The 27,815-nt window shown below is 17.0% G+C and overlaps 5 protein-coding genes across 5 annotated transcripts, besides 51 other annotated features; 3 read left to right on the plus strand and 2 right to left on the minus strand. All coding sequences in view use genetic code 6, as the record gives it.

The window, feature by feature from the left end:
* Positions 1 to 510: 510 nt before the first annotated feature.
* Positions 511 to 573: a microsatellite.
* A 341-nt stretch (positions 574 to 914) lies between these two features.
* Positions 915 to 3,572, plus strand: IMG5_166340 (ser thr protein phosphatase family protein, putative; the record flags this gene model as incomplete). The annotated part of the gene is made up of 5 exons (XM_004030130.1): positions 915 to 1,095; positions 1,146 to 1,235; positions 1,292 to 2,281; positions 2,597 to 2,770; positions 2,884 to 3,572. The coding sequence occupies 5 exons, from the start codon at positions 915 to 917 to the stop codon at positions 3,570 to 3,572; spliced, it is 2,124 nt and encodes a 707-aa protein (XP_004030178.1).
* Positions 1,110 to 1,143: a microsatellite.
* Positions 2,285 to 2,359: a microsatellite.
* Positions 2,800 to 2,876: a microsatellite.
* Positions 2,801 to 2,876: a microsatellite.
* A 10-nt stretch (positions 3,573 to 3,582) lies between the features above and the next one.
* Positions 3,583 to 3,700: a microsatellite.
* Positions 3,610 to 3,700: a microsatellite.
* Positions 3,617 to 3,700: a microsatellite.
* An 8-nt stretch (positions 3,701 to 3,708) lies between these two features.
* IMG5_166350 (vesicular transport protein cdc48, putative) lies at positions 3,709 to 5,988 on the minus strand (the record flags this gene model as incomplete). The annotated part of the gene is made up of 3 exons (XM_004030131.1): positions 3,709 to 4,659; positions 4,882 to 5,568; positions 5,614 to 5,988. The coding sequence occupies 3 exons, from the start codon at positions 5,986 to 5,988 to the stop codon at positions 3,709 to 3,711; spliced, it is 2,013 nt and encodes a 670-aa protein (XP_004030179.1).
* Positions 4,691 to 4,809: a microsatellite.
* Positions 4,803 to 4,854: a microsatellite.
* Positions 4,819 to 4,856: a microsatellite.
* Positions 5,929 to 5,972: a microsatellite.
* Positions 5,942 to 5,973: a microsatellite.
* Positions 5,989 to 5,994: 6 nt separating the features above from the next.
* Positions 5,995 to 6,032: a microsatellite.
* A 142-nt stretch (positions 6,033 to 6,174) lies between these two features.
* Positions 6,175 to 6,209: a microsatellite.
* A 76-nt stretch (positions 6,210 to 6,285) lies between these two features.
* Positions 6,286 to 6,344: a microsatellite.
* A 2,481-nt stretch (positions 6,345 to 8,825) lies between these two features.
* Positions 8,826 to 8,928: a microsatellite.
* Positions 8,826 to 8,934: a microsatellite.
* Positions 8,835 to 8,906: a microsatellite.
* A 440-nt stretch (positions 8,935 to 9,374) lies between the features above and the next one.
* Positions 9,375 to 10,289, minus strand: IMG5_166360 (hypothetical protein). The gene is made up of 2 exons (XM_004030132.1): positions 10,035 to 10,289; positions 9,375 to 9,948 (listed from the first exon to the last, which is right to left on the minus strand). The coding sequence occupies exon 2, from the start codon at positions 9,921 to 9,923 to the stop codon at positions 9,522 to 9,524; it is 402 nt and encodes a 133-aa protein (XP_004030180.1). The 5' UTR covers positions 9,924 to 9,948; positions 10,035 to 10,289; the 3' UTR covers positions 9,375 to 9,521.
* Positions 9,465 to 9,505: a microsatellite.
* Positions 9,972 to 10,031: a microsatellite.
* Positions 10,290 to 11,028: 739 nt separating the features above from the next.
* Positions 11,029 to 11,081: a microsatellite.
* Positions 11,082 to 11,315: 234 nt separating this feature from the next.
* Positions 11,316 to 11,356: a microsatellite.
* Positions 11,357 to 11,403: 47 nt separating this feature from the next.
* Positions 11,404 to 11,446: a microsatellite.
* A 1,299-nt stretch (positions 11,447 to 12,745) lies between these two features.
* Positions 12,746 to 12,772: a microsatellite.
* Positions 12,746 to 12,775: a microsatellite.
* Positions 12,776 to 13,551: 776 nt separating this feature from the next.
* Positions 13,552 to 13,588: a microsatellite.
* Positions 13,589 to 13,759: 171 nt separating this feature from the next.
* Positions 13,760 to 13,818: a microsatellite.
* Positions 13,763 to 13,805: a microsatellite.
* A 1,813-nt stretch (positions 13,819 to 15,631) lies between the features above and the next one.
* Positions 15,632 to 15,678: a microsatellite.
* Positions 15,635 to 15,677: a microsatellite.
* Positions 15,635 to 15,678: a microsatellite.
* Positions 15,679 to 17,798: 2,120 nt separating this feature from the next.
* Positions 17,799 to 17,843: a microsatellite.
* A 1,210-nt stretch (positions 17,844 to 19,053) lies between these two features.
* Positions 19,054 to 19,213: a microsatellite.
* Positions 19,214 to 19,556: 343 nt separating this feature from the next.
* IMG5_166370 (hypothetical protein) lies at positions 19,557 to 20,176 on the plus strand (the record flags this gene model as incomplete). The annotated part of the gene is made up of 2 exons (XM_004030133.1): positions 19,557 to 19,750; positions 19,810 to 20,176. The coding sequence occupies 2 exons, from the start codon at positions 19,557 to 19,559 to the stop codon at positions 20,174 to 20,176; spliced, it is 561 nt and encodes a 186-aa protein (XP_004030181.1).
* A 135-nt stretch (positions 20,177 to 20,311) lies between these two features.
* Positions 20,312 to 20,369: a microsatellite.
* A 100-nt stretch (positions 20,370 to 20,469) lies between these two features.
* On the plus strand, positions 20,470 to 23,653 carry IMG5_166380 (prolyl oligopeptidase family protein, putative; the record flags this gene model as incomplete). Its single annotated transcript, XM_004030134.1, has 9 exons — positions 20,470 to 20,874; positions 20,904 to 20,986; positions 21,102 to 21,302; positions 21,411 to 21,934; positions 22,149 to 22,216; positions 22,862 to 22,974; positions 23,028 to 23,155; positions 23,269 to 23,334; positions 23,640 to 23,653. The coding sequence occupies 9 exons, from the start codon at positions 20,470 to 20,472 to the stop codon at positions 23,651 to 23,653; spliced, it is 1,602 nt and encodes a 533-aa protein (XP_004030182.1).
* Positions 21,304 to 21,383: a microsatellite.
* Positions 21,318 to 21,383: a microsatellite.
* Positions 21,936 to 22,036: a microsatellite.
* Positions 21,936 to 22,037: a microsatellite.
* Positions 22,788 to 22,852: a microsatellite.
* Positions 23,654 to 24,123: 470 nt separating the features above from the next.
* Positions 24,124 to 24,176: a microsatellite.
* A 400-nt stretch (positions 24,177 to 24,576) lies between these two features.
* Positions 24,577 to 24,657: a microsatellite.
* Positions 24,581 to 24,655: a microsatellite.
* Positions 24,658 to 25,430: 773 nt separating the features above from the next.
* Positions 25,431 to 25,543: a microsatellite.
* A 94-nt stretch (positions 25,544 to 25,637) lies between these two features.
* Positions 25,638 to 25,693: a microsatellite.
* Positions 25,694 to 25,946: 253 nt separating this feature from the next.
* Positions 25,947 to 26,019: a microsatellite.
* Positions 25,948 to 26,001: a microsatellite.
* Positions 25,948 to 26,019: a microsatellite.
* Positions 25,954 to 26,051: a microsatellite.
* Positions 26,052 to 26,129: 78 nt separating this feature from the next.
* Positions 26,130 to 26,236: a microsatellite.
* Positions 26,131 to 26,174: a microsatellite.
* Positions 26,237 to 27,815: the final 1,579 nt, after the last annotated feature.

Here is a 27,815-nt window from a genome sequence, read left to right on the forward strand (position 1 = left end):
TTTTTTTTTTTTTTATAAATTTTCATATATCTTATTTTAAATAAATTTTTTATTCACAATTAATTTATTTTTAGTTTTTATATATTTTTAAGTATTTTCATATTAAATTTTTAATAAATTAAATATGTAATATAAACTTATCATATGTATTTTTTAATTCTATTTTCCGATTTACTTAAATTTTTTCACACCTTTTGATTAACCATTAGCCTATCCATTAAATTATCATTAAGAATATCAATGATATTATCTATAAGATTATTCATATAATATAGATAAATAAAAGCATTGTTATTTATATTCAGTTTGTTAGTTTTGTATTTCAAAGATTACAAATATAAATTAATATCATTTATTTTAAATATTAATCATATTAAGTAATTTTATTATTAAAATGTTTTTGAAATATATATATAATTAATATTATAAAATATAAACATATTTATATTATAAAATTTAGTATATATATTATTAAAAAAAAGAATAAAACAATAATAATTTTAATTTATATATTAATATTATATATATTTTTATTTATATTATATATTATAGTTATTTATATCATATATTATAAAGTTGTTTATTTATGATTTTAATTTATAAAAATTTGAAATATTTTAATAATATATCTATAATAATTATTTTTATATTTTATTATTCTACAATTACTGTATTACAAATTTAAATATTTAATTTTAAAAAAAATATTTATTTTAAATATATAAAATTAATTATGAATATGTAAATTTTTAATTATCATTTTTTTTTTTTCAAATTCCTAACATTTTTAATATTAATAATAAATTAAAAAAAAAAAAAAGTATATTCAATTTTTTTAAAATATAATTAAACATAAAATATTTATATATATAAAAAAAGTATAATTTGTACAAAAACTCTAAAAAAAAAAAATAATGGAAAAAGTTGATTATACAGGCAATGTCCCACAAGCGCGTTTCGGGCACACAATAACATACATATCAAAAGGAAAAGCAATATTATTTGGCGGAGCAACCGGAGACACCGGCCGCTTTTAAATAACTGGCGATACCTATTCATTCGATATATAGACAAGAATATGGAAGAAAATAGAAAGTAAAAAAAACAATAAAACAATAAATCAAAAAACTATAAATCAAAAAAAGCTAATGGAAACTAACCATCCCCCCGAGCAGCACATGCCGCAACCGGTTTAGAAATAAATTAAATGGTAGTATACGGAGGGGCTACAGGAGGTATTATTTTGTCTTTAAAAAAAGCAAATATATATATATACATATATTAATAAAAGGTGGAAGCTTAGCTTCAGATGATTTATATCTTTTAGATTTAAGAGGAATGGATGATATAGGTATGTGGAAAGTAGTTCCAGTAGTAGGCTAAACTCCAGGTCGTAGATATGGCCATACAGTAACATATTCAAAGCCTTTTTTGGTAGTTTTTGGAGGAAATACGGGTTAGGAAGCTGTGAATGATTGCTGGTTTTTGAATGTTGAAAAAAGTCCATTTGCTTGGCAAAAGATAGAGCCTAAGAACGAATCTCCGAGGGTTAGAGTTTATCATTCAGGCACTTTGTGTAATTAGGGAAGCGCGAACGGTATGGTAGTAATGTTTGGGGGAAGATCAAATGATTAGTCGGCTTTGAATGATACATGGGGCTTAAGAAGGCACAGAGATGGCCGTTGGGATTGGGTAAAAGCACCTTATAGATCTGAAAGAGAACTACCAGTAGGTAGATATTAACATTCAAGTCTTTTTTTGGGGAAGTTATTACTTATTATAGGAGGAAGAACTAATAATGTAGGTGAATAATTAGGATTAGAAATTTATGATACTGAAACTTCAGAATGGAGTAGATTTAATTCCATATAAAGGTTTAGGCATGGATCATGGGCTGTAGATAATTTTATTTATGTATATGGAGGTTTTGAGTTAGAAAGTCCGAATATACCAACAGATGTCATAATGAAAATTAATCTCTTAAAAAGTATATCTAGTAACGGAGATTTACTAATGAAAATAATTAATACATTAAAATAATCTTCACCAAATAATAGTGTTATAAATGATATATCAAATTAGTAAAAAAAAACAAAAACATTAAAAATAAATAAATATAAAATAAAAATACATATATATCTATTAATATTATTTATATAATTTATAAATAAATATAATTAATTTTTTATAGACCTAGCTCACCAGAATTAAATTATTCAAATAATTCGACTTTAGCAACTTCATTTAGTAATAAAATAAACCCAATATCAATAAATAATTCGTTTAATATATAATAATAATAATAATAATAATAATAATAATAATTAATAATATTTGTAATAATAATAATATTAATAATTTGGCCAAAATTATTATCCTTAATAAAACTAAAATTAATATGGATAATCAATAAATAACAAATAGTTTAAAAATCCAATAAATAAACAAAATAATCAAAATTAAAAACTATCAATCGGAAAACAATTTGAATTTATGGAAAGTATTATAGCTGAAGAATCAAAAGATAACCGTAAAACAAATAATAAAATCAAAAATTTACCATAATATAATAACATGGACTATATGAGTAATATAGGAATATCTCATGATCCAAACTCAATCCATAATATAATGATTCAACATTTATTATAACCAAAAAGTTACATAAATTTACCCGAAAATGCACCTTTTAGATTTTCCTCAGAAAATATAATATAATTATGTGATATGGCTGAGGAAATTATAAAAAACTAACCTATAGTACTTAGAGGTAAATAAATATATAAATATATTAATGTATTATATTTATATTTATTTTTATATTTATATATTTATATATACATTATTAAATATATATTTATATTTATATTTATATTAATCTAGTTTTTATATATTAATTTTTATTTAGATTTGGTTTTAGTGATGAATGTAATTAAAGATTAGGGGAAGATCCTTCAGATGAAGATTCTGTTTTCAATAGAGTAAATAGACTTTTTGAATATTTACCTTTAGCTACAATTATAGAAGATAAAATTATATGCCTACATGGAGGTATAGGCGGTTCTTTACATTACATATAAGAAATTGAGAATCTATAGAGACCTTTAGAAGTTGTACATGAAGTAAATACTCCTGAACATTAACTAATAGTTGATATTCTTTGGTCTGACCCGACCGATTCTGATTAAGAATTAGGAATTTAGGCAAACGTGATTAGAGATCCAGCTGGTACTGGAAATATTGTAAAATACGGGCCTGATAGGGTAAATTAATTTTTATAAAATAACGGATTATCAATGATTTTGAGAGCTCATGAATGTGTAATGGATGGATTTGAGAGATTTGCGGGAGGAAAACTTATTACAGTTTTTAGTGCAACAGACTATTGTGGAAGACATAAAAATGCAGGCGCAGTTCTGATTTTAAAAAATAATTTTGAAATTATTCCTAAATTAATTTATCCTACTAGTGAAGCTTAACATAATTGGATTGAAGATGAGGAATAATTAAAAAAAAGACCACCTACACCACCCCGATGGAAAAATAATAGTATAAGGAAATCTTTTGATTGATATATATAACATAAATAAATATAAAATTATAATTGTTTAATAAAATATATATATACATATATATTTAAATATATATAAATTTATATTAATACATACAAATATATATATAATAATATATATATATATATTTTTAATATCAAATTTCTTCTTTTATATGATTTTTAGAAGATTTAAGTGTATTTTATAATTATCTATATAAATTTCTATCTTTTATAGATAATGATGGAAATACCTTATCCATAGCCTTATTAAATTAATCCATACTAACAACATTTTTGCCTTCTAAAATAGCTCCTAGTGCACTTTCTTTAACCAAACTTCCTAAATCAGCTCCTGAAAATCCTTCTGTTCTTTTATCAAAAGCTATACTTCTTAAGCATATACTATCATCAACTGGTGTTTTTTTTAATAAAGCTTCTAAAATTAGTATTTTTTCCTCATTAGCAGGTAATGGTACGTATAATAATTTATCCAATCTTCCCCCTCTTAATAATGCTGGATCAATAATATCTGGTCTATTAGTAGCTGCAATCACGAAAACCTATTTTCTACCTTCAAACCCATCCAATTCAGCCAAAAGGGAATTAACAACCCTTTCTGTAACTTAATTAGTACTATCAGAACCTCTTTTAGGCACCAATGCATCTATTTCATCAAAGAAAATAATACAAGGAGCTGATGTTTTGGCTCTTGAAAAGACTTAACGAACTGATTTTTCAGATTCTCCTACATATTTATTTAATAATTCGGGGCCTTTTACTGAAATAAAATTTGCTTTTGAAGCATTAGCTACTGCTTTTGCTAAAAGAGTTTTCCCACAACCTGGTGGACCATACATTAAAACACCTGAAGGGTTACTTATGTTAAATACTTCGAACTTTTAAGGCTAAAGTATTGGTAGGATAATATTATTTGTCAATTCCTTCTTTAGATCATCTAAAGCGCCTATATCATCCCAAGTAACTGAAGGTATAATAGCAAAACCTTCTCTTTTACCAGTAGGTTGAATTTCTTTTAAAGCCTTTTCGATATCCTATTGACAAATTACACACTCAATATTATTTTCTTTTAAAAAATCTGAAAAAACCTATTGATAATTAATATTGTTATCGTTACTTTTATTATTATTACTATTGTTATTAATATTAATATTTTTATTGCTATTGTTATTGATATTATTATTATTATTATTATTATTATTATTATTATTATTATTATTATTATTTTTAGTATTATTTTCACTATCTTTACTATTGTTATTAATTTTACTATCTTTATTATTTTCATTTTTATTTTATATAATTTCTACTATCCTCTAAACCGCAAAAACACCAGATTTCTAAATTAAAGCTTATAAATCAGCAGGTACATAACCTGGTGTATCTTTAGCAATATTTTCTATTTATACTTCTTTTCCTAAAGGTATAAATTCTGTTATTTTTTATAATATATCGATTCTGGCATTTTCGTCAGGGATAGGTAGTATTATTTCACAATCGAATCTTCCACTTCTTCTAATTCCGCTTTCTAGGCTTTCTGGTCTTGAAGTAGTAGCTATAATAAAAACATCATTAGGGAGCTAATCTAAGCAGCTTAGTAATTCACTTACAATTCTTTTTTCCATTTCTTTAGAGGCTTTTTCCCTTGAACCTGCAATAGCATCAATTTCATCTATTATAATTAAAGATGGGGCATTTTCTTTTGCTATTTTGAATATATTCCTTATATTTTTTTCTGATTCTCCTGATAATCCGCCTATGATATTGGTACTTTATCGAAAATAGAAGGGGTAATTATATTTTGTGTTTATGTCTTTACATATTGCTAATGCTAATGCAGTTTTTCCACAACCTGGTTGACCAGTAAGTAGAATTCCCTTAGGAGGAGAGATATTTAAGTGATTAAATATATGTGTATTTTATAAAGGTAAATATATTTATTATTTTAATATTTCTATTATTTTATTTATTCCTCCTAATTATTGAAGTGATAATATCTATTTTTTTTATATATATTGTTTTTAATTATTTTTATTTTTTACTTTTGTTATATCTATTTCTTCATTTTATTTTAATTCTTCTTTTTACTCTTATTATTTTGTTTCTTTTATTTTTTTATTAATTTTTGGCTCTTCAGTCTCTTCATTTTTTTTTTCATTGATATATGGAAGCTATTTATTTAAACCTCTATTATTATTATGGGTTTGTTATGGAGCAATGTTCTATTAGTAGAATTTTTCTACTGCTAGTTATATTATTTTTGGTGATAAACGAGAATATTAAGGATATTAAACAACATAGTTTATTAAATCGTCTTAGAAAACAAATGAATTATCACATTTACGATTATTTAATAAATCTTAATATATTTCTTATATTTTATCTTATAATTTATCTTATAAACTTTTTTTAGACATTTTTTGTTTATATTAAAATTATTTTTATCTTATAATTAATTTTTTTTATTTTATTTATAAATAAACAAATATTTAATTTATAAATATTAAAAAATAATATATAAAATATATATATATATTAATATAATAAAAAAAAATTATATTTATATATTTAAATTTTTATAATACAATATGTAATTAAATGAAATATTATATATTATATATTATATATTATATATTATTTATATAAAAAAAAAGAAAAAAATAATATAATATTAATAATCTAAAAAAAAAAAGATATTTAAAAAGTAATCATGAATATATATATATATATATATATATATATATATATACATTTATATTTATAAATATATATAATTTAATTTATTTTATATATAAAGAATAAAAAAAATATAAATATTACAAAAATAATATTTTTATTAATTTTATATAATAGTTATTAAAATTTTTAAATTAACCATAATATAAAAATGATAAAAATTGCAATTATATTGATACTTTTACTTCATTAATATTTTACCTTTGATCAAAATGATTTTTAATTAAAATTAAATGAATTTTATCCTAAAAAGATATATATTATTTTATAAAATAATTTAGATATTCAGTAAAATAATGATAACATAAAAAAAATATTCTTATTAGCTCTAGATAGTGAATAATAATAAAAAATAAACTTTACCTATAACATGGTTTAAATTTCATAAAAAACTTTAGAAATAACATTAAAAATTGACTAATAATATATTTCATACCCAAAATTAACAGTAAAATTAAACAATACAGACTTAATAAATTAGCAAAATTACAAATAATATTTATTTTCATAAGGTATTTCAACTAATTTATCAATACTACCTCCCGATAATCAAGATTTTGATAATATTTATTCAAACTATATATGTAAAAATCAAATAATTTTTTTTTTTATAACCAAAAAAAAGATATATTTTGTTACATAATTAAATACTAATTCATATTTTAATATATATTGAATATTTTTTTGATAACAGTATCTGATTTTTAAGGATATTTAATAAACATAGAAATACAATAAATAATATAATTATAACTTTATACTAAATCTGCACTTCCAAACACGATATAATATATACTAAAAAACATGAAGTTTTATAATTTTTATATATAACATATTGATGATAATAATCATTAAAATTTTAGAGGTTTATTAAATGATAATAATGGTATTAATAACAGTAAAATAATTTTATTTTTTTAAATTTAATTTTTAAAATTTATAATTATTTTTTAAAACAAAAAAATTAGATATATTGTTTTTAAGTATAATTACAATAATTTATTTAATTAACTTTTTCTTAAATAAATATCAAAAATCTTAATATAATAATTAAATTACTAGTAAATTTTCTAAGCTAATACTTTATATTTAACATTCTATAAAAAACAGAATATTCATAAACCTAATAATAATCTATTTTTTACCAATATACTTTATATTTTTAATAAAAATACTTAATGATTAATACAATTATTTAAGGTAAAAAAAATAAAAATAAACCTTATATATAAATATAAAAAGTATAAACTTATTTTAAATTTCAATTATAATTTTCCTGTCTTTATTTGCCCTTTATTTATATTTCTTCTCCTAAAAAATCAGTGAACAAAATTTTTCTATATTTAATAGATTATTTAAAGAATTAAGAAATAGCTCTCACAAACAAAAAATAATACTCTCATATCCTTCTTTAAGTATTTTGCGAAAAATATTAGTTTGCTTTTTTATATCTTTTGAATTTAAATATACTATTTTATAAGGAATTTTTTTAATATTAGTAAATTTCATATGGATGTGTATAATTATTATCAAAATGGAAGGTCCGTTTAAACAGAAATACTTAAATTATTATGTTTCTATATAAGAACTATACCTATTATTAACTTTAACAATAAACCTTTATTATATATATTTATATAGTAATCCTTAAAAAATAAACGAAAACTTATATAATATCGGATACTTACAATTGACATTAGTATTCATATATCTATGTTTAAATATATACTCATTAATATTTATTAACTTAAACAAATTATTTAAAAAATAATAAATTGTTTAAGACCATCTTTTGACATAAATTAATGAAAACAATTCTATAAAAAGTATAAATGAATTATCCCAAAGTAAAAATAAATAATATGTATTATTATCATAAAAAGAAAAAATTATTTAAGTGTGTACAGAAGAAAATACTTTGAGAAATTTAAATGAAAGTAATGTTAATAAAAATGTGAAAACTTTTAGTGAAAAAAAATTTAAAATTTTAAAAAAATAAAATAATAATTAATAAATTATTTTCATGTTGCATAAAATCAATAAATTTAATTAATAACTTGATTATTTACAATAAGCCATAAATAACTATAATACTTTTACTTAAAATATCAAATAATAATTTGAAAATACTTAATGGGAAGAAGATTTGCAATTTTCAGACAATGAAAAAGAATTAGATTGCATTGAAGATGATTAATTTTATTAATACTAAGATTAAGATAATAATTAATAATAATAATAATTAAATTCAGTTCAAAGTTATGAAAAAGTAAATGCATCTAATTATAAATATAATATTAGTTATTAAAAATTAGAAAGTTCAAGTAGTATTTAAAAAAATGACTATATATAAAAATAAATTTAAATAATGAATAAAAACTCTTTTTTAACTTTAGATATTAAAGATATTTTAAAAGAAGAGTAAAAATTAATATAAATAAATAAAAAACTAGAATAAAAATAAAAACAAAAAAAAAATAAAAAATATTAATGAAATTTAATAAATAAATAAAAGATAATATATTTTTATATATAAATAATAATTTATATATATTATATATATATATATATAAAATATATTTTTATATTTATTATATATTCATTTATAATAAATATTATTTAAATATTAAATTTTAAATTTAAATTATTTTTTTCTATATAAATTAATAATATATATATATATAAAAAATAAATCAATTATTATCTGAAAAACTATCTTTGTAACCACTATCATTTTACAATATCTCTTCTACTTATTCTTCTTTACTCACATTTTAATTTACGTTTTCTTAAAATTTATTAATTAACCAATCATTTCTAGAATAGTATTTTTTTTCTAATTCTCTTATTTTTAATATTAAATTTTCATTTTCTTTTTTTGTTATTTCAAGCTATATATATATATATATATATTTAATATAAAAATTTAAATATTAACAAAAAAATTACAATTTCTTGACTATTTTTTTCTTTTTTTTTCAAATATTCTAATTCTTCATATAATTGTTTTACTTAATGATTTTATTAACCTTATTTTTCAATATTTTTTTTGCTTTTTTATTATTAATTTATAGTAGATTATTCATTATTTAATTAAGCATTAAGTTTATTTAATGTTTCTTAATAATTATTTTTATCTTAAATTTATTATTGATTTAATTTTTAATTTTCTTCTTATAAATTTCTAATTTATTCTTAAAGTTATTAAATCTAGTCAATTTCGGAAATCTATTAATTTGTCGTATTTTTATTTTTTAGTCTAAAAAAATATCATTTTATTATTATTAATATTCAAGTACTTGAATATGTTAAATTAAATTAGCCTAAACATTTTAGATTTATTACAATTGATTTATAAGTTCTTCATTTTCCTTCCTTAAAATATCAATTTTTTGTCGATACCCTTTCCTAATTTTATTTTCATATTCAGCTTTATTAACTAACTATTCCCCTAATTATTCTTTTAAAATATTATTTTCATTTAAAAAATAAGTTATTTTTGATTATAATTCATCATTTAATTAATTAATTTAATTTTCATTTTAAATATTTACTAAATCTATTTATTTTTAACATTTTTCAATAACTCTTTTACTTTCATTTTAAACTTATTCATATTTTTAATTTTATAAATTAATATCCTATTATATTTAAAGTTATTAAGTATATATATATATAAATATAATTAAATATATATTATATATATATACGTATATATATATATTACCTATATACGTTGATTTAAATTTAAATTAAGTATACTATTATTATCGATTAATTAATTTATTTTTTATTCTAGTTCTGTATTCCTTTTTTAATAATTTTTAATTTCTTTTTCTTATTCTTATGTCATTGTTATTAATTATTATAATTATATATTTTGCTCTTATAATTAATCAATTTTTATTTAAAGTTAATCTATTTTATTTGATTATTAAACAACACATTCTTTCAAATTAGAGTTTTCTTCACTTATTTATTGCCTATATTGGTCGTTTATTTTTTGTTAAAAAATTAATCTTTGTTCATATTCTTCATTAATATCTTTATTTTCTTATTCTTAATTATTTTTTAATTCTTCTATATTCGACTATTTAAATTGATCTTGATTTTTCAACGAGAATTCTAATTAATTAACTTTAGTTTATAAAAGAGATATATTAGTTTTTAATTCTATTATTTGTTTATCCTTTTCATGACTTTAACTTTTTAATTTTTCAATAATCTACTAATTTTCCTTTTTTTTTTTTTTTATCAATTAAATAAAAAAAATAAAACAAATTTACTTAATTATATTATTCAAATTTTTATTATTATTTTAAGCTGCTTTCGATTTGAATATTAAGTTAGTTCTTTTCATAATTTTATTACATTAAATTCTATTTTTATATATAAAATGAATGTTTTTATATTTTTGTTTAATAAAAAGAAAGAAATTACTCTAACTTTTTCTTAAAGTTCTTAATTAATTAGATTTTTTTTATTTATTTATTCTAATAAATCTTTCATTTCATTTTAATATTTTTAAATTTATTCATTTTAAAGCTATTAGAAATGTTCTTTCCAAAAAACTCTTATTTCTTCAGTTTTTTCTTAATATCTTTTCAAATAAAAAAATTAAAACATATATTAAACATATTTTTTTTTTAGTAAAAAAAAAAAAATACTTTAATTATAATTGCTTATAATTTTCTTCTAAATTAATGTTTTTTATTGTTAATTTTTCATTTAATTAAATTACATTTTCATTTTCTTAAATTATCTTTTCTATTTTTTCCTCTTATATTCTTATTTATTATTCAAATAATTTTTCATATTATTCTTAAGCTCTTTAATTTAAAGTTTCCATATTTTATTTTTATTATTATATTATTTAATTTAATCTTTAATTCTCACTTTTTAATTATTAAATTAATTAATTATTTTCATTTTTTCCTTCAGAACTAAAATGAACAAAGTCTTCACCTTTTTTTTTATTTTTTTAAAACAAAAAAATAAATTATATTACTATTTTAATTCATTTTTTTTATTTTAATATTATTTTTTATTATAAAAACAAAATATAATTAATTTAGAATTTATTTATTTGCTTTTTTTTTAAAAAAAAACTATTATATTTAAAAAAATAATTAATTATTTGTTAATTTAAAATAAAAAAAAAAATACATAAAAGGAATGAGAGAATAATTATAAATTCATGCCTTCCTAACATCAAAAGAAGCCTATTAACTAACTCAAACCCGGGACTTAGCCGTTTTGAAAAGTTCAAAAATAAAAAATCCTAAAGAAGATTAAACCCAAAAAGAACATTTATACAAATAAATAGTTCTTTAAAACAAAAAAATTAAAAGTATTGACAATTTATAATAATTTTACCATAAATCAAAATAAGAAAATGATTTAAAGAAATTAGATCTTCATTTTAAATAAAGCCAAATAGACTAAATACAAGAAAATCAATTAAAATACTAACATGATTTAGAAAAGTTCGCCTAAAATATCAAAAACACACAAAAAAATATAAATAAACTAGATTAAAAAAATAACTAATTTCGAATTTATGACACTAAATCTTTCACAATTTCAGAATTCTAAAATCTAAAAAAATATGAAAAATCAGAAGGTAAATACGGTACATTACTTAATATAATCTAAGAAGAGGACTAAAAATTAAAAAAGACTAAAACTTTAGAAGACATTCAATTTTTAAGAAACAAAAAAGAAAAAAATATGACTGAAAAATAAGTAAACCTTACCAAATTTCATAATATACTAAATGATACAAAAACTCTATGTAGGCAAATATTACCTGACATAAAATAATTAGTAAAAACAAAAAAAGTAATTGATGCTTCAATAAAAACTGACAAAATAAAATTAATATAAATATTAAAAAGTGATAATTATTCAAAAAAAAATAAGAATATAAATAAAAAAACACTAAATAAATACTCCATCCTTATTTAAAATTTCTAGGTTTTCAATCTAATGATTAAATAACAAATAAATAAAAAAGAAATAAAATGGAAACTATAGAAAGTAGATATTTATATTCAATTTAATTATAAATGAATAAAGAAGGAAGGAATAATATTAATAATAAAAATTCTGAACTTGAAACTAACCTTTCTCATAATAAAAATAATAATAAAATAGCATTTTCTATACAAAATTCAAATAATAACAGTCCAAAATAAAAAAATAATGAAAAATAACAACAGAAAAAATTTATGTATAATGTATTTAACTAAATGACTCTATAAGATTTAAATCTAATAAGAAAATAAGTTCAATCAACTAGGATACCATTTATAAATAAAAAAAATGAAGATTAATATTTCAATACATCAAGAAATAAAGGAATAGCTTAAATAAAAAAAGATATGCTTACATATAGTGTACAAAAAATGAATAAACTAAGAGCTTTTGAAAGTGCTTAAAAATAAAAAAAAAATAAAAAAAAAAATATTATTAATAATATAATATAAGTAAGTTAAAATTAATAATATTAATAAAATTTAAACGAAGAAACATATGAAAGTGATAAAGAGGAAATTTAAAAAAACATTAATTAAAAAAATTATAAAAATATACTTTAAAAAGCACAAATTTAAATATTATAAAAAAAAAAATTAGATAATTAAAAATAATAATAAAATATAAATATATCAACCCCATAATCATTAAATGAATAAAATAAAATATTAAAAGAATATGATAATTCTTAAAATAATTAAGAATATGATTAAATTATTTAAATGTATTTAAAATAAGTCCTTACTAGATATAATAGAATGCATTCTAATTAATCCGATATAATTATTTAAAAAATGCAAAAATAAAGATTAAAAAAAGTACATTAGTTTATTTTAAATATATTATAATATTTATGAACATTTTTTCTTATTTTATTTTTTTTTAAATTTAGAATAATTAATCAATAAAACATAGTTTAAGAATAATGAGAAATGAACTTCAAAGGAAAGAATTAGAATTTAAAAGTATGATTGATGGAAATAATGAGGAATGTTAAAAAAAAAGAAAAAGATTTGAAATTTTATAATTAATATAAAAAAAAATTTATAGTAATAAATACATTGATCCTTCAAGGTTATTTTAATAAGCTTATTAAAGGAATAATACATTAGGATAAGTTAATTAATAAATACAAAATACATAAAAAATCAGTAAAAAATAAAATAATTATGAGCAAGTAGATAAAAATAATAAAAGTAATTGAAAACAAAATTATATATAAAATTATATTAAAATATAATATAATACAAAAATAATATATATATATATATATATAATTAGATTATTAAATTAAATATATTTAAATTATTATAAAATTTAAAATAATTTATGATATATAGTGATTATTAATGTTATATTTATTTAAAAAGCAAATTATAATATATATTTTATATTTACTGACTTGTCTTTAGATTTAATAAAATAAAAAAAAAAATATAAAATAATATATAAAAAAAAAATATAAATTAATATATTTTAATATAAAATAAAATAAATAAAATGTTTTTTATGACCTTCCTCGTTTCAATTTTATCCAATATATGCACAAATAGGCATTTTTGCTCATTAAAAGCAATAGCAAAGTATTGGTCTTATTCATACTTATCTTTAGATAGAATAGTAAGCAATTTAAATTCTAATAAGTTAAATAACAATATATATTTTTTATTAATAAATTTCTTAATAATAACCTTAATTTTGTATTTTAACTAATAAATGCATTATTTTTTCTAAGTACTTTTGATAGAATTATCTTTTTACTTTAGTGTATATTATTACGGATTATTTACAAATAAATTTTCTTACAAATATGATCTATTAATAATGGTTTCTTTTTATTTGCTAAATGTCTTTCTTTCCTAACTAGATATGATTTTTTAAGATTTCTATTTTTCAGTTTTAATTAATTCCACTTTTCACTTTGCTTTATTAATAATTTTATTAATTAACTATAAATTAAGCCCATATAAATTTACTAACATTTTGCAAAATATAGACGACTGTATTTCTTTATAAAATGAACAAGACTAAAATAATAATAGTCCACATAAAAATTTTCTTATAAAAAAGGGCAAATTAATATAACACATTTGCTTAGATATTTAATAAATGTAAAAAATACAAATTAAAGGAAAATAATTAAACATAAAAGATATTAACTATATTTAACTTTAAGATTAAAACAATTAAAATAATGTAAATTTTATTAAATCAAAATATAAATAAACTATATAAATAAATTTATATTTAAAAAAATAGAATTGTAAAATCCAATAAACAAGCAATGCATAAATAATAGTAAGTCACGAAAATATTATTTCCGAATCAAATCAAATAGTAGTCTAAAAACCTAAAATTATTAAAGAAAAAGACGAAATAATATAAAACGGGCAACTTATAGACTTCATAAATTTTATAGAAATATAAGAAGATTTCACTTTTATCACTTTTTACTAAAATACTAAGCAATTATTAATAAAAACAAAAAATTCATTAATTTTCATATCTTTTCCTTAACTAAAATAAGTAAAAGTATTTATCTTAGATTCTCGATATTAATATACTTTCCATCTTACAGAGGCCAAATGTTTGTAATATAATTTCAACAGAAGCCAAAATCAACTAGAGTTTACCAAAATAGACTTATCATAACCTGAACTAATTTTAGAGGATACAAAATTAAAAATATATAAACTAAATAATTTAAACTAAGGGTTCAATAATAATATTCTGCTTTATTACAATAATTTTTACAGTGAGGCTGATAAATTTAAAGAAATAATGTTCATAGTGGACGGAAATGAATTAGTTTCTTTAAATCTTGAAAATTACGAAACAGAAATTCTAATAAGAAACTTACCTAATTATTCAGATTCTCAGGTTTAAATAGAATAAATTAACAAAAGGCAAATTATTGTAAATAATAATGATTTAGATATAGAATAGTCTGTTATAGATATTCCAACTAATCTAATATATAGAAAATATCAAATATTCTAAATAAATGCCCAAATTAAATAAATTGAAGGACTTTCGAATTTCGTGATTGTAAACCATAATAATATGTATAAAAATTCATATGTATTTAATATTGATAATTGTTAAAATATCGAATTGTAGTATTTCGCTAGTTTTTAAAAAGCATGGAATTTCGGATGTGATAATATTTTGTTTTTGGATTCAGAAAAAAATCTTAATTATTTCTAAATTAAAGAACTTGATATGAATTCAAATGGAGATAAAAATGGTTTAGATTGTGTATCTATAGTTATAGCTTGATTATTTATTTATTATATTTAATATTATATATATATATTAATACATATATATATATACAATTAATTATTTTTATTTTTATCAAATATCAACAATTAGTAATTTTATTTTTATTTTTTTCCCCTTTTAAATATTGTTGTTTTTTTTTTATTTATATATACAATTTTTCATTTTTTTATTTTTTAAAAATAAATAAATATATATTTTTCTATTTTATATATATAATTATTATAATAAAACTATAAAAAGAACTAAAAAAAATAAAATAAAAAAAAAATCTATTTAATCAACAAATTAAACACAAGTATTAAAATATTATCGAAAAAAAAAAAAAATCTTAAACATGAATTATTTTAACAAAATATTAAATTTTTTATTTTGTATGAAAGATAATAAACCAATTCAAGAACAAAATACAGTCCAATCATCTATCTTGAAATCTAATATAAGCCGAAAAAGTTCTAGAAAGTCTCTAAATTTTCTAGAAAAACCTGAAAAAAATATTGATTAAAATAAAATAGCTACTAATTTTGACGAAAACCTATAAAAAATAGCTTTAAAAGAAATATATAAAGACTAATTAATTGAATAAAAAATATAAAGTAAGCTTTAAACCGAAAAAGATCAAAAAATAACTCATTCAAATACTACAGATTTACAAAGTAATAATAATTCAAATTAATAATTACAATTAAGCAATAGTACTAGAAACACTTTAAAAATTCAAAAAGAAGACCTTTTTAATTAATAAATATATATAAAAAATAATCAAATATTTTAAATTAATGATACTATTACATCGCCATATTCTCAAAAAGAAAAGAATTCTCAATTAAATTTATTTTCGTCTCGTTTTTCCTTATCTTTTTCAACATAATACGATTAAGAATAATCAAAAGCTTAAAAAATTCAATTAAGACCTGATTTTTAAAACTTTACAATTAGTATTATCCCTAAAAAGATATCCTATTCTTCCTGTGATAATCTTTTTTAAATCAATTTAAATAATTTTAAAAGAATTTCACATGAATCTATATTAGAAATAAACAATAGAAAAATCCATTAATAAGTAAAAATTACTGATTTAAAAAAATAAATATCAGAAAAAAAAGAAGATAGGTAAATATAATAAAGTTTCTCTCCTATGTAAAAGTATTTTAAATAATCTTTTAGTGATTCTCCATAATAATTTCAAAATGATTCCATTTTTCATTCATTTAATGAATTATCAGAAACTTAAATAAAAATAATTCCCAGTAATGAATTTATATAAGATACTTAATAAATAAACCATCATAAACGTAAAAATACACAATTTTTCGATTGTGAATATTATGAGATTTCTATTACCAATTAAAATAATTTAGTTGATAAAAAACTTATATAAGAACCCGATATATTAACAAAATGGATTAATTAATTGCCTAAAAATTCAATCTAACCAAATTTTAATAGTGAGATTCTATATTAATTAGAAATTATTAAATAAGAAACCTATTAGGATTTCATGATAAGTTTATAATAGGAAAGTTTAGAAAATAAAGACCTTTTTGAATAAATAATATCTTCAGATGAATCTAATATATATTATAGAAGTGAATTGAATATAGATGATAATAGATTAATTATTATAAATGGGGAATATATAATAAATACAACTGATATTGGTGAGTTTATTAATTTTAAAAACAGTAATGAAATGTAGTAAATTTTAAATGGATTTAATAAAATTGTTTGTATAAACGAAGACTTTTAAAACACTATTTTATAAACTTATTGTGATTCCATATAATTAAATAAACCTTGCGAATTTTTATTTTTGAAACATTTTTGTTTTTTAAAATCTACAGATAGTTAAAATGAGAAAATTTGTGAAATTGATATTTCGATTAATTTACTAGAAATAGAATAAAATTTAAAAGAATAAACTAAAATTGTTAGAGGGGAAATTTTTGGAGGTTCTCTTATTACAAAATATAAGAAATATTTAAAAGTGGAAGTTTTTTATGAAATAAATTACTCTAGTTTACTTACTAATAGTTAGGGTAAATATATGTATTAAAATTTATACACTAATTACTTTAAAAAATTAAAATAAAGATTTAATTAAAAATATTGAAAAAAAAAAATTTAAAATTACTTTTTAATTAATTTTTGTCCAATAAACATTCTTTATTTTTATAATATATATATATATATATATATATATATATATATATATATAAAATATTATTATATTTTTTTTATTTTTTTATAAATAAAATTTATATATACTTGACTATTTTTTAATAAAAATAAATAAATTTTTAACATAAAATAATTTAATGGATAAACATAATTAATCAATTAAAATAATATAACACACATTTTAATAATATTCACCCCGAAACGCAAATATAAGAAATACATTAGTTATCCCATCAAGTAATAGTCTCTTAAATACACAAGAAAAGGAAGAAATTGAACAATTACATAAATAAATAAAAATATTAATTGACCAAAACAAATACTTTAGTGATTAATTAGAAAAAGTTAGAAATAAAAATTAATAAGAAAAAATAGTTTATTAAGAAGACACTTAAAAAATAGAATAACTAAATTATCAAATAGATGAAATATTAAAAGAAATGGAAAGCATGCATAAACAAAATATTATTTTAGAAGAAGAAAATATTAATTTGTAAAATAATATATTATAATTAAACAATTAAAATTAATTGATCTAAAAGGATAATTTTAATATGAAATATTAAAATATTAATTTTGAAAAGGAAAATAATAATTTAAAATCAGCTATTTAAGTACTATAAAAATAAAATAAATCCTCAAATGTATAAATTAATTGCTTAAATGAAGAAATTTAATAATATTAATAAGAGATTAATAGAAAAAATGAAGTAAATTTATATTTTTTTTTTATAATATTAATATAAGTATTATAGATTATAGATAACAATAATGTATCATTATAAGAAATGATTGAATAATTAAAATAGATAAAAAAAAAATAAGAAGAATAAGAATAAAATTAATAAAAATATATAGAGGAGAACACTAGTGTTTTAAAAGAAAATAATTAGAATATATTAAAAATTATTTAACTAGAAGATTAAATAAAACAAATAAATTAGAAGTTAACTTAATTAGAAAATGAAAATCAGATATTAATAGAAAATAAAATGAATCTACTAAATTAAATATAAGAAAATGATTAAAAAATAACAAAATTAGAGTAGGAAAATAAATAGATTGTACAAGAAAATATTGATATGAAATTAGAAATTGAATATTTAGAAAGTTTAGAAGAAAGAATATCTATTTTATATTAAGAAATAGAAGATTAGTAGATTTTTAAAATAAATAAAATTAAAGAAAATGATGAGCTTTTAAATAAAATAAGTTAACTGGAATTAAAATTAAAAATTTTAGATGACAATAATGATAATAATAATAAAAATGAAAAAAATGATAATATTGATGATAATAATAAAAATTAAAATGATAATATTAATATTATTATTAATAATAAAAATAATAATAGTAATAATTAAGATAATAATAATGATAATAATAATAGTAATAATAATAATAATATTATTATTAATAACAATGAATCCTATATTTAAACTTAAAGTATTTAAAGTGATATTGATTCTTCTTTATTTATAGATTTAAAAAGCGAAAATAAACAAAGTAAATTTGCTTCTTTTGTAAAATAAAAAATAATATGGAAATAAAGTTATTTAAATATACTTAAATCATGAAAATATAAAAAAATAAGATTACTAATATATTTAATTATATATAATAATAATTTATTTTCATATACATATATATATATATATATATACATATTATTAAATATTTTTAAACACTTTATAAATTAAAAAAAAAGAGTTAAAACTAAATATTATTAAAAATATAAAAACATAAAAAAATGAGAATTTTAACAGATGAAGAAACCAAAGTCTTTTTTTCAAAACTCTCCGAGTATATTGGTTAAAATATTAAATTTTTAATCGACCGAACAGATGAACCACATGTATTTCGTTTAATAAAAGACCGTGTATATTATATGAGTGAAACTTTAATGAAAGCATGTTAAAATATAACTCGTGAATAACTAATGCAGTATTTTATATTACATATATTTATCTTTATATATAATATTATCTTAAATAAAAAAAAAGTGTTGGAACATGCTTTGGTAAATTTACTAAAGGAGGAAAGTTCAGATTAAGTATTACATGTTTAGATTATTTAGTCAAATTTGCAAAAAATAAAGTATGGTTAAAGCCTTAAGGTGAATAAGCATATGTATATGGAAATCATGTCATTAAAGCGCATGTAGGTAGAATGACTGAAAATATAGTTTAATATGCAGGTGTTATAGTTCTTTCTATGAATGATATGCCTCTAGGATTTGGTGTTTCTGCAAAAAATACACTTTAAGCTAAAGATATGGATCCTACTGGTGTTGTTGTTTTTAATTAGAGTGATGTTGGTGAATATTTACGTATAGAAGATGAAGATAAAAACGCATCTAAAGATAATTGATTTATATATAATTATTAAAATAAAAATTATTTATTTTTATTGTGTGCATTTTTAATTTTCATTTTTTATAATTTTACTTAAAAAAAAAAGAAATAAAAGTATTAAAAAATATTACATATAACTTAAAAAATAACAATATATATATATATATATATATATATATATATATATTTATATTTATATATATATATATTAATTTTTTTTTATAATTTTATTAAATCTACTTTTTTTTATATATTTTATTTTTATACAATATTATAATTAATAAAAATAAAATATCTTTTTTAAAAAACATGTAAAAATTTTTAAAAAATCAACTAATAAACCAACATTTACGAAAAATAGAGTACAAGTCAATTATAAGCCGTTTCCTAAATAAAAACCATGAAAATAAAGTCTAATAAATAAACCCATTTTCCCCCTAATAAAAACAGCAAAATGTATTCTTAAGTTTACTTTTAGACACCGAATTAGACGAAAGACCAAAAGATCTAACTGAATATAATCCTCGTGATAGAATAACATTAAATGTAAATGAAGACATTTAAATTTTTTTGGAAGATAATAAAGAAATATCTGATTTGGAAAAATAAAGATTATAAAATATAGATAAAGTACTGGGTACAAAAACCCATTTCCATGAAATTCTCCCATATGAAGAAAGACTAGATAGCGAGCATGTCATGGAAACTAAAATTGTGAAAAGAAAATTTATTAGATAAAATAGATAAACAGCATTAGAAAGACTTCTAACACCAGACCCTTAGAAGAAAATTCCTGTTTAAAATATAAGAAATTTTACACAATTTAGTATATAATTATTAGAAACAAGGGTATTGCCTATACATGATAAATACTAATCTATTTTTAAAAATAAATATGAATAATTTATTGATTATTATGATTATTTAAAAATAAAATCAAGTGAATTTTCATCTGTAGAAGATTAAAAATAGGATGTTTTTGAAAATGAAATGAATTAAAAAAGAATTGAATATTTTACTTAAATTGAAAGTGTTTATACTGATATGTCCTTATTTAAAGTTGGTTTAATGGAAGAATAAATGCTTTAAGAATTAAAAAATAGGACATAGATTCAAAATATTATACCTTTTTATACTAAGAAGTATATTTATTTAATTATATATATATATATATCTAAATATATAAATATATTTATATAATTTATATATTTATATATTTATATTTAATTTAAAAAGTATTTTAAATATAGATTTATTTACTATAATTAAGATTTGGATAATGTATTGAATATTTTTAGAGTTTCAAATGAAAATTTTTTAAATAAACCACTTTCTATTAAAGATTTATAAAAGGAAGAAATTTTAAGTGTTTTGACTAAATAAGAGATAATAAATTTTCTTGAAAACTACATTGAATTCGATAAAAGAATAGAATATTTAGCCGATGAATTAGAGTTATAAACTGTTTATTATAAAAATATTATATTCAATAAAAACCATGATAAAATAGCTTTTGTTTTTGATATATATAATAATAACGAAGAATATATTTGTATTGTTAAAGATTTGAAAAAAAATTAACTTATATAACGAATTATTAGTAACATACATTATTAATTGGCTTTTGATGATTTTGATAATATTTATTTTGTTTAAAAAAATGATTTAAAAAGATATAGTACATTATCATATTTAAACTTAGAAGATAAGAATATTTCTATTATTTAGCCAATAAAAATTTTGGATGAAAAAAATCCTAATTTTTAATTATAGAGTATAAATATAAATATTAAATAAATATATATAAATATATATATGTATAATTGTATATATAAATATATATATATATATTTATATCTATATATATTTATATATATTTTTTATTTTTTTTAAAAAAATTTATATTTTTATACTTTTTTTATTTATTTAAATAGTATAAAGTATTTTAAATAAGGACATAATTTTACTTGATTCTAGTCTCATTTCAGGAAATGAATAAAATTAATTATATTTTAAAGAAACTTATTTAAAAAATGCTGAATTTAGATAAATAACTGTATTATATTTAATTTTTATAAAAAAAATATAAAAACAAATAAAAGGAAAGAAAATAAAAAACAAAAACAATTTTAAAAATGGGAGAATAACATATATTTTTTACTTAAATAAATAAAGATAAATACCCGACAAAAATTTATAAATATAAATATATAAAAGGAAACAAATAATAAATTAAATATTTAGAATAAGTAAATAAAGAATAAAATAAAATAATAAACCTTGATAAAATATACAAAGAAGCATTAGAAATTTAAAAAACCGAAATAAATAAATTGCAAATAGAAAACACTGAATAATAAATAGAATTAGGAGAATAATAAATATTCTTATAATTAGATGAACTTAAAGAAGAGTATATTAAATCATTTGAAGTTTTTAAAAACTATATAGTCGTTTAAATTTCTTAAATTAACCAATAAAAAGATTATTTTAAAATATATAATTTTAAAACAAATTAATTCCATAATTATTATATATAAGAATAAATATATGATTTAGTTTTAGAAACTAATTAATTTTACGAATCTGATATATTTTTTTATACAATTAAAGTAGAAAAACCTATTTATATAATATATAAATATATATATAAATATATATATATATATATATATATATATATATTATATATTATTTATAGTGTCCTTATAAACCTAATAATTTTTTGAGCTATAATATGTAACAAAGAATTAATTAAACTTTCTATGAAATAAAATATAATAAATTTAACTAAGAGAACTATGTTATGGAAAAGTATAATATATATTTATTTATTATATTAAATATTATTATTATTATTTAAAAAGTCTTGAAGCAATTTCAAGAGATGGTATAAATATTCCATTTACATTAGTATATAATAAATAATTTGTAAATTCTAACAGCCCCTGTATATTATATTTAAACAGCAATTTAGAAGAAAGAACACAATATGGTAATATATATATTTTTTTTTACATGATATGTTGTTTTTTAATTAATTATTATATTCTTTTATATATTTAAATTTACTTTTTTATATAAAATATTTATAATTTTAATATATAGAATTAAATCCTGTATTTATTAGTGCTTTTGATAGAGGAGCTATTATATGCTATCCACATATGAGAGGTATTTATTTTCCGTCTTTTTATATATATTTAAATATAATTTAAGGTACATATGATATAAATAAAGAATGGTTTTTAGAAGGAGTTTAAATAAAAAGATTAACAAATTTTTGCGACTTAATAGATATTGCCAAATTTATACAAGAAAATGATATATCGAAAAAAATTTGCGGATATTCAAAAACTCCTATAAGTGGTTTGACTTTATTTAATGCAGTTTTAAACGAGCCGAATTTAATTTAATGCTCTGTTATTTAAGTAATATATAAATATAAATTAAATATGTTAAAAAAATAAAAAAAAAAGAATGGTTTATTTGATGTCCTTGAATATTTACATAACAATTATAATCAATAAACAATTAATATTTTCGGAGATATTTAAAAAGATAAAGACTTATATTATTTAGTTAAAGATTATTCAGTTTATTAAGGAGATTGGACACAATTGGCTTTTGAAAATATGCTTTTTGTTTGCGAAAATGATAATTAATTAGCATATTAGACAAGAAAATTTGTAGCTAAATTAAGAGAAAATTAAGAAAATAAAGAAATTTATTTTAGAGAATATTTAAATAGTCCATAATATGCTATTGATATTTAAAATTTAAGTTTTTTAATTAATACAGCTTTTTATAAAATGAAAAATTAAGTAGAAAAATAAAGATGAAAATAAAAAATAAAAATAATAAACATATTATTAAAAAAAAAGTTTTTTTTTTATTTTTTTAATAATTAAAAAATATTTAACAGAGATAAACTAAAAAATATAATTTCTAATGTATAAATTAATATGTATATAAATATATATATATATATATATATATTTATATTTATATATATAAAATTTAAATAACATCTATTTTTTTATGTTTTCAAAATAAGTATTAAAAAAACAAAAAATTAACAAAATTATATTAATAAACATTTAAAGATGAATAAAGATCTTTTTTTTCAAAAATAATACTAAAGTTAACAATATAATACAAATAATTAAAGTTTATATATATTAAATTGCTAACACTCCGATTCTGATAAAAACATAAACTGTAAAAAATGTGGAATAAAATTATATAAAGTAAATAAAAAAAACTAAAAACTAATTAAAAAAAAAAAGAATACAAAAGCATTAAAATCTTAATAAATGAATTATATTTCTACAGTTTCAACAAAAACATATTTAAAAAATACATTTAAAAATAATCTAATAATAAATATTAAACAATACCCAGAATATTTAACTGTAAAATATATATAAAATATATAAAATATATAAAATATATAAAATATATATATATATATATATATATATATATATATATAAATTTATATTATTTTCCATTCCTTATTTATTGTTATTACTAATTTATAAATTATTTATTAAAATAATTATTTAAATTAAAGAATCGTGAAACAATAATAAATTTTATTTAAATCTAAGGGGAAAAGCTAAAAATATCAAACAAAACTATTTATTTAAGTATTGTATTTTTAGACTATTTAATACAGTAAGATTATTTCTAAATAATTTAAAATTTGTAACTATATGCATTAATAAGTTTACTTGTAGCTGCAAAAAGTATTGAAATAGACGATAGAATACCTTTTGTTTCAGCTTTAAAAAGAATAATAAATGTAAGCTCTACTGAAATTAAAAAGGCAGAAGAAAGAGTATTAAAAATATTTAATTTTTAACTCTAAATGGAAAATTTATACGACTTCTTGGAATATACTCTTAGCTAAGGTATTATTTTCGATAACGATAAAAACATAAATGATGAAAATATAAACAAATAAACTACAAAATAATGGGAAATAATAGAAAAAATAGAAAAAGATATATTCAAATTAGCTTTTTTGATAATAAAAGACATAAGCTATTATGATTATTAATTAGATGAATTAGCATGTGCATGTATAATATACTTAAGACAAAAAAATAATATATAAATTTTCGATAGAGAAGAAATTTTCTAAATTTGCAATTTTTTTAATTATTAAATTGTAGAAATTATAAAAGATAAATTTTTATAAAAATTTGATTGCTATTTTAAATAAAGTTCTTTTTTATAAAGCAATATAATTATTTAACCTTCTTATAATAATAATAATAATAATAATAATAATAATAATAATAATAATAATAATAATAATAATTATAATAATAGTGTTAATAATAAAAATAATAATATTTATAAAAATAATAATAATGGATTTAAAAGAGGATATTCAATTTAAACTAATAAAGAATGGTAAAAATTTAAACACTTAGAAGAAAATAAACCTTCTTATAATTTAGACAGTAAATAATTAAATTTTTAGATTAATAATAATGTTTATTAAAATTAATAATAAAATTTAAATTTTAATAAAAAAAATATTAATACTTTTAGAAGTTTGAAAGAATTATAAATTCTTTAAAATAAAATTTGTAAGAATTTAAATGAAAAAAAATGTTTGCTTTGAGTAGTTCTAAAAATATTTTAACATATTCATATTCGTATAATTCTTTGAATAAAAATACTATTTAGAATAATTTAAAGTTTTAAAATAAGTTATATTTATGATTTTTCTTATTAATTTAAATTAATTTATTTATTAAAATTATATATTGTATATATAATATATAATATATAAATAATATATAATATATAATATTTAATATATAAAATAAATTAATAAATAATTAATAAAATATTGAATCATTAAAATAATTTAAATTATTCTCTTTATTAATTATATCCAAAATTAATTTGAAATTTAGGTAAATAGTTTTTTTTTACTTATAAATCAAAAAATTATTTTTATTCATTTTTATTTTTAATATTTTATTTATTAATATCATTATTGTGTATATTATTATTAATATTATTATTATTATTATTATTATTATTATTATTATTAAGTATTTCTTTCCATTTATTACAATCAATTTTAATTTTTTTAAAACAGGTTTTTTATGTTCTTTAATAATTTCTACTTTTTTTCTTTATTTAAATTTTTATTTAATATAGAATTAGCTTTTAAAATTTTCATGTATTTCTTATCTATTCCTGAAATTATTTTACTTTCTTCTTTATCTTATATCTCTGTTTTTTATTTATTTTTTTATGTTTTCTACTCTTATTTATCTTTTTCGTTTTAATCAATTAAAGCTTTAACACCTGCTTAATTAGGATCAAATCTAGGAATAATTAAATTAAATGATTTAATATTATTACTAATATTCTTATTTTGTAAATCATTTTATTTTTCTACATCTTTTTTTTCCTAAATTATTATTATTAATTGTATCTATACTTTTATATAAAACACTTTTATTTTTAATTATTTATACATTCTTTTTTTGTTTTATAAAAAAAGTTTCATATCAGGCATTAATTCTTAAAGGATTTTTAAGTAATTTTAAAGTTCCTTTTCTAAATCTATATCTTAATTTAACTTATCTGCTTCAACATTTATATAATAATCCTCATTTTCAGTTAATTATTAATTCTCTATATTTTTTTCTTAAGAATAATTATTTTCTTAATTTTTTAAATTGTTTTGATTAATTTCAATTTAATTTATTTTTTAATTTTCATTAAATTTAACTTTTTATTAATTTTGTTTCTTTTATTATTTTTTTTGGATATTTTTAAATTCCATATCACTTTAGTCTGATAAGTTTTCAAAATCAATACCCGTAGTGAGTATTTTTACATTATTTGGTAATTTGTCTACTTCAATATCTTCCTCAAATCTTTTATCTAATATGAATCTTTCATCTCCTTTATAAGTTTTCTATAATTCGAATAAAACCTAACCTTTTTTAGTATCGAAAATAGATGATTCTTTACGAAAACCTCTTTTTTAATTAATTTCGTGTTTTTTGTCTTTTTCTTCTTATTTTTTTTATTATTTTAATAACAATTTTTGTTTAAAAGTCAATCTTTTTTAAAATAAGAATTTTAATTTATATTTAATTATTGATTTTTTGAATGAATTATTTTTTATTAATTTAAAGGTAATTTTTAAAAATTTATTTTCTTTTAATCATCTTCACTTTCACTAAAAGAACCTAACCAATCTTTATGACTTATTTTTTTAAATTGTATGTCAGTCATATTTTATCCGAATATAATAATTGTATTAATTATTGTATTTTATAAAAAATATATATAATAAAATATAAAAATATTAAATAAAAACAATTTAAAAAATAAAAATAATAAATTATTTTTAACTCTTGTAATTATATATATATATATATATATTTAATTTTATAAATAAATATAAAACAATATTAGTCACAATGATTAAAATAATATATATATTTATATTACAAATATAGAATATAGTTGTTTTAATTATTTTAAAATAATTTTGAATTGAATTTTAAAATTGTTAAAAAGTATTATAAAAATAATTCATATTGTATTATTTGTTTAAAAATAAAAAAAAACTAATTTATTTAAATAATTTAAAAAAATTAAATATTTTT

This window comes from Ichthyophthirius multifiliis, assembly GCF_000220395.1.
Source record: "Ichthyophthirius multifiliis unplaced genomic scaffold scaff_1120509251240, whole genome shotgun sequence".
Classification (NCBI taxonomy): domain Eukaryota; phylum Ciliophora; class Oligohymenophorea; order Hymenostomatida; genus Ichthyophthirius; species Ichthyophthirius multifiliis.